General features: G+C 43.4%; 1 protein-coding gene across 1 annotated transcript; it reads right to left on the reverse strand.

Annotated features, from left to right (window-relative positions):
• Positions 1-488: 488 nt before the first annotated feature.
• LOC147895049 (pentatricopeptide repeat-containing protein DOT4, chloroplastic-like) lies at positions 489-3863 on the reverse strand. Its single transcript, XM_087383998.1, has one exon. The coding sequence runs from the start codon at positions 3627-3629 to the stop codon at positions 1410-1412; it is 2220 nt and encodes a 739-aa protein (XP_087240124.1). The 5' UTR covers positions 3630-3863; the 3' UTR covers positions 489-1409.
• Between the last annotated feature and the right edge of the window lie 2845 nt (positions 3864-6708).

A 6708-nucleotide genomic window follows, 5' to 3' on the forward strand; every position in this document is an offset into this window, starting at 1 on the left:
ATCTTTCATATATAGTATTAAATATTACATGTATTTTATGAGAGTGATATATAAGCCCAAGTTAATACTTATTTATAGTAATTTTAACTTCTTTAGAAAGATGTCCATAAATATGCTATAAAAACACTAAAAAGATATTGCCATATGATATAAATGAGTTAATAAGTAATTATATATGCATAGTATTATTACATTGAGAGTGATTATGAGGAATGTTTCTTAAAAGAATCAACACTTTTTTAAGGTAATAACAGGGGTACAAAGGGATGTCTCTAAATAAGAAAATTATGTTGTGTAAAAATGAATGAGTGACTAGTCTGTATATTTTTATGATAAAGAGATCTAGTTCTAGTGAAAATAAAAGTGTAAAAACCATGTTTCCTATAGAAAAACATTTTTAAAAATCTCTTGAAAAACACGCTCGGATAAACCTGCTCATAGGTTTTTGCTCGTAAAATTGACGCATCCTTAGATGTATATGTGTTCTGTCTATACTTGCCATGCTGCCATTGGCTGATGCAATGGATTAAGCGTGCTTGCAAGTTCAATGTGGCAACAGCTGGAAGAAGAATGGGATGCTTGGTGTAACAAAAGTGGCAAGGTGTTAGCATGCAGTAAGAGTTTTGTATTTTGTTGGGATTTAGCGTTGTCTTTTATTGTGAACCTGGTGAGTGTGCACTTATTGACCCTCTTACCCCAGTCATCCTCCTCAGTTTAAACGCCTTGACATTGTTCTTATTCCTGCATATCACTTTTTCAGCTGCACTTCTCGTGTTCCCAAATCTGTCCAATCTGAATATGTACAGTCTTTCCATGAGGGTGCCTTATGTGATCATTTTAGATTATATCAAAGCTTTGCATTAACTTCTGTTGGCCTAATATGTGATCCTTGTTGCATCCCCTGATGTGGTAAAAAGGTTAGCATCCCTCCCAATTATTTTGGTTGAGATGAGTTTGGGGGCAGCATGGCAGTCGGAGGCTCCTGGTGACACGAATACATAAACCTAGGGGAGTGGAAATGAGCCCCAAAGCAATGGCCCTCTTTTCAACAGTTGTAAGGAAGCCTGTGTTCGTTCTCTTGAATCACATCATGAACCATTGCGTCTATGAACCATTGAGTCTGTGTCAGGCTCCTAGCCTGCCACCTACTCAGCAAGTTTGAATAGTTCCTATTGATGATGTGATGAGCTTTTAACAATCAATTAGCACCTCCGGGGGCTACTACTTCCCTTCATCAAGAAGAGCCTTTCCTTTTGTGGCTGATGCAGGTGCAGACACTACTCTCTCTAGATACATAGTTGCAATAGGCAGGCACAATTGGTCTCTCCATGAAATGAGAATTGGCATATGGCAAGCTCTATAAAATTGATACTCATTGCCCTTCTTACTTGAATACATCATCTATATGCTTATTTCGCTAGCAATACATATGGTGAAGCATTCCCTGCATCTAACTGAAAAACAAAATTTGCAGCCCGCACAGCCCGCTCCACATCAAAGTGATTTCTGCATGATGAAAGCAAGCTCAACCATGCAGGAGCGACATGTTTAAATGGCATGCTTAGGATAAGATCCTCAGTCTCTTCCAAAAGTCCTCCTCGCCCAAGAAGATCAACCATGCACAAATAATGCTCTACTGAGGGGGTTATGCCATGGTGTCGAATCATAGAGGCAAAGTATTGCCTCCCGTCAGCAACCAGACCTGTATGGCTGCAAGCAGTCAAAACACAAGTGAAGGTGATCTTGTCTGGGTTGAAGCCTTCTGCCTGCATTTGATCAAATAGTTCTAGAGCCTCATTGCCAAGCCCATTTTGGGCATAACTCGCCATCATGGCATTCCAGGAGATCACATCCCGCAGTGGCATCCCCCCAAACAAAGCCCTTGCATCATCCAGGCTTCCACAATTGCCATACATATTGACGAGGGCTGTCCCCACAACGACATCCAACTCCCATCCATTGCTAACAATAGTATCATGCATCTCTCGACCCTCTTCTAGGGCTGCCACACTTGCACATGCATCCAAAATGCAGCTGTAGGTGATCTTGTCTGGCTCAAAACCTTCTGTCTGTATTTGACCAAACAGTTGCAGGGCCTCCTTGCCCTGCCCATTCTGGGCACACGCTGCCATCAGGGCACGCCAGGAGACCACATCCTCCTGTGAAATCTCTGCAAACACAGCCCTTGCATCATCCAGGCTGCCACATTTGCCATACATATTGATGAGGGTACTTCCCACAACAAGATCAGAGTCCCATCCGTTGACAGTAACAGTAACATGCATCTCTCGACCCTCTTCGAGAGATACCCTACTGGCACATGCATCCAAAACGCAGATGAATGTGAACTTGTCTGGCTCGAAGCCTTCTGTCTGAATCTGACCGAACAGTTGCAGGGCCTCATTGCTGTGCCCGTTCTGAGCACAAGCTGCCATCATGGCATTCCAGCAGACCAAATCCCGCTGTGGCATTTCTACAAATACCTCCCTAGCATCATCCAAGCTCATACACTTCCCATACATATTGATCAGAGCTGTCCCCACCACAACATCCGACTCCCATGCCTTCCCAATGACAGTAGCATGCATCTGTCGACTCTCTTCTAGGGCTGCCACACTTGCACACGCATCCAAAATGCAGGTGATGGTGACTTTGTCTGGCTCTACGCCCTCTTCCTGCATTTCACCAAACAGTTGTAGTGCCTCCTTTCCACGCCCGTTCTGGGTACACGCTGTCATCATGGCACTCCAGGAGACCACATCCCAGAGTGGCATCTCTGAAAACACAACCCTCGCATCATCAAGGCTTCCGCACTTGCCATACATATTCACGAGGGTACTTCCCACAAAAACATCTAACTCCCAACCATTGCAAACAACGGTAGCATGCGTATCTCGACCCTCTTCTAAGGCTGCCACATTGGCACACGCATCCAAAACGCAGGTGAAGGTGACTTTGTCTGCCTCGAAGCCTTCTGCCTGCATTTGGTCAAACAGTTGTAAGGCGTCCTGGCTATGCCCGTTACGGACACACGCAGCGATCATAATGGTCCAAGAATACAAATTTCGATAGACTATCTTGTCAAACACAGCACGGGCAGACCCCAGGTTCCCACACTTGCTATACAGTTGGACGAGAAGGTTACCCAGAAAAGTGTTGCCTGCGTATCCACGTCCGGTCAAACGCTCATGCACACGTTCACCTTCAGACAGAGCCCTGGCTTTGGTGCAACGCCTCAAAATCGAGGCATAGGTAGCGAAATCTACACCTAGGCCCAGATGGCCGGATGCCTCCTCATCCAAGCAGGAGTCTGCTTTCGACGCAAGGCCACTCTGATGGTGTCCATGACAGGCGTTGCTTGTTCCTAGCTCGTTTAGCACCTCGTCTGCAAGCTTTGCCCAATTGGGTGCCCACTCACCATGGAGTTCTGTGGCCATCCACCTCAAATAGGGGAGAGGCAACGATCCCAGGACGATGCCCTTGTGCATACCAAAGTGCACTTTTGTGTCCCTGACAAAAGTGCGACATACTACCCTGTGTGCTTGCCTTGGCTCCAACTCGATCACCACGGGAGGCATGCACGATGGCAATGGTAAACAAGGAGGAAAGCAGCATAGGAAAAGAGCCATAGATTAATAGATTTGCTGCTTCAACGGAGGTGTGCGCATCTGGCATTAGAACAGCCATAGATTTGTTGCTTCAATTGAGGAGTGAGCATCTCGCATCCGAACAGCGAAGGCCTGTGGAATGTAGAGCTCATCAAACGCCAGCCCCTCATTCACGTGCTGTTCTCTGTGTCGTGTACCTTCTTACAACAAGATGAAGAATCCTCTGAGGCCCTGCCTTCTTACAACAAGGTGGAGAATTCACTCAGGCCCGGCTTTGAGTAAAGTCTCTTTTGTTTTGTGCTCTGCACTGCACTTACTAAGCATGTTAATTTTGAGGTCTTGTATGCCAACCAAAGCCAAAATTATTTTTGAGGGCTTTACTTTTTTTTAGTTCCCTTTTGCACGATAACTCTCACTTGCACTGTTCCACATATCGCCCGATCCGCCTCTCGCTTGTGCATGCATGTGAGACATTTCCATTGCTCCGTACCTGAGAGAACATCCTGTCCTAACATACAGGGTGGGCCAATTGAACGTGCTTCTATCTTGTTTTGGATTGATTGGAAGAATATGTTTCTCTCTTATACAAAAGAAAGTAAGAACTCATTGAGAGCATGGTATATATATATATTTTTTTTTTGATTTTGTTAAAGTGGGCCCACGGGTTGCCTCTAGTTAACCATCATGTATAAGTGATTGGAAATAGGTCATCGGATTTGGTAAATGTGTGGAATTGCATGGACTCTCAACGTTTCAAAAAAAAAAGATGAAATTATTCTCTGAGTTAGTGCACGAAATAGTGTCTATAGCTTTTGTCACACAAAATCTCGGAGACCTGAACATCAACATGGTTTGTACATGCATAGCACAAAAACAAAATAGAAATTGAAGTCCCTAACTCATACACCTACAAAAAGAATTTCGGTAAGCCCTCAACATTGACTAAGCACTCTTGACCAATAAATACATAAACAATTTCACACATTTAACTAATTTGATAACCTTTTCCAATTGCCTTTTTTTTGGGGGTTTTTAAAGATCGATTGGTCTTAAGTAGTAACGAATGTTTGATGGAATGTTGAATTTTGTTATGCATAGATGTAGATTATAGAATGGTCTATCCAATATGCATATGCAAATTCACAGTGGTTATTTATGTTAGGTATGTTACGCCTTGAATATGATCCAATTGTGTTCCGTACATAGTTTTGATGTGATGATATTAGAATGTGTAGCCGGAACGGTTCATAATCTCTTATAATGTCTGTGTTAAAGTCTATTGAATCCATACAATGTCATTATTCTAATATGTGGACATGCCGATGAAAACACCATCTGCTCCATTTACTAATCCATCTTGTTGATTAATGTTTGCTACACATAGTTCAACCAACATTCCTTCTTTAATTTGTATCGTTGTTCGTAGTCCGTCTGTTGCTTTAAGATTTTGTAGTATCTTAAATGAAATAGGACTCTCATTAGTGAATGTGTCGATTGCTTTGATATTGTATTCTTTACCTGATACTGATATTGTATTCTTTACCTAATACTATTTGGAAAATTTTATCATTGTGTTTGTTTGTTCCAAGGTTGGTATAGTAAAGATGGGGGAAAGTATGGTCTTGGGGTGGATCACGGAGGCAATGTTGGTTGATGTATTGTATTTATTCGGCGCTATGTGTACACTTTCTGAAAGAGTTTCGCGTTTGTATGAATTGGTTGTTATTTTGTCGCATTGTTTTTTGGAGCTCATAACACCGTGGTTTTGTGAGCCAATATCAATGAGCCTTCCTCTGGTAGCAGTCTTTGACTAGTTTGGCTTGATTTAGATCTTTGCAGCAGATGACATCGACATTTCCAAAGTATTCTGGTATAGAAAAGAATTAAAGTAGCCACCCTAGGATGTGGACTACATGATGTGGAGATGTGGATTGAGGATATCCACAAGGAGAGATGTGGATGAGAGGATCCCACATGGTTTGACTATTCTAAAGGCTCTCTCTATATAAAGAAGCCTATCATGTATTATTGAAAACACACACACACACATTGCAAGAGATATAGATTTGCTATCTCCCTCTCATGTCTTATTTAGTGTGCTTTGAGTCTCCTTAATTCTTCCGCTGATCTTGTGTGTACTAGGCTAGTACGATCCGCACTTTGACATGGTATCAGAGCTTAGGTGCTTCACAAGCCTAGGTAGATTAGTGAGTTTTTTTTTTTCTCTTTCCCATGCTTTGTGTATAGAGAAGATAAAATTTGGCACACCCATAGTATCTTTAGGAAGAGTTGTTATGTGTGAAACTATGTCCATGGAAGACATTTCAAGATTGATGCTCCTGTGAAGAAGGTGTTGTTGCAAAAGGTGTTCCTACAAAGATGTTGCTCTGCAAATGAAGACTTGCAAGTCTGCTCACGCTGTGAATAGCCTCCTTCAATTGCCTCTCTCCATCAAGGGCTTCCAAAAGCCATACGAGGCTCTAGCTCCTTACCTTAGGACAGTGGCTAACTCTCGAAAGCAGTGCTCTCCAATGACCCACGTCTCCAAAGCTAACAGATGCTTCATCGGCTTCACAAGGAGATGAGTTCCACTGGCTTCCCAGCTAAAGCATGACTCCCATTTGCTCAAGAAACAGCAGCTCAAGGGCACTGCTATAGCCCACAACCACCATCCATAACCCACTTTCACCTTGACGGCCGATGAAATAGCATCGTAGTCAGTAACGCCCACATTAGAGCCTTAGACAAGGCATAGCAAAGAGACGTATGGCTCCAGCCAGCAGTGCCTTCAAGTGCTCTAAACCTCCAAAGCAGCTGCTCCCGACACACGCTCAGCTTCAAAGCTCTCTGTCATTCAGCCAAGATGACATGCTCCAGACTCAGGATGACATGCTCTCTATGATTCTCCACAGTAGAAGACTTGCAGTAAGCACATCACTAATGAGCATTAGCCGCCAAGCACAACTACAGTGGCTACTCCATCTGCCTCACGGGACACCTCCAGTCGATTCTTTGTAGCTGGTCCTCCTACAACCAAGCTTACCTACATATTTGAGGCGAATGACAGCGACTCTTCTGCACAGCTAGCCCACCGACAGAC

The sequence above is a fragment of the Dipteris shenzhenensis genome, chromosome 13, assembly GCF_047967505.1.
Source record: "Dipteris shenzhenensis isolate YYH24624 ecotype China chromosome 13, Dip_SZ_1.0, whole genome shotgun sequence".
Taxonomy (NCBI): Eukaryota; Viridiplantae; Streptophyta; class Polypodiopsida; order Gleicheniales; family Dipteridaceae; genus Dipteris; species Dipteris shenzhenensis.

Excerpts from the sequence above, each read along its gene's own strand:
- LOC147895049 (XM_087383998.1), bottom strand. The coding sequence starts at position 3,629 with ATGGCTCTTTTCCTATGCTGCTTTCCTCCTTGTTTACCATTGCCATCG.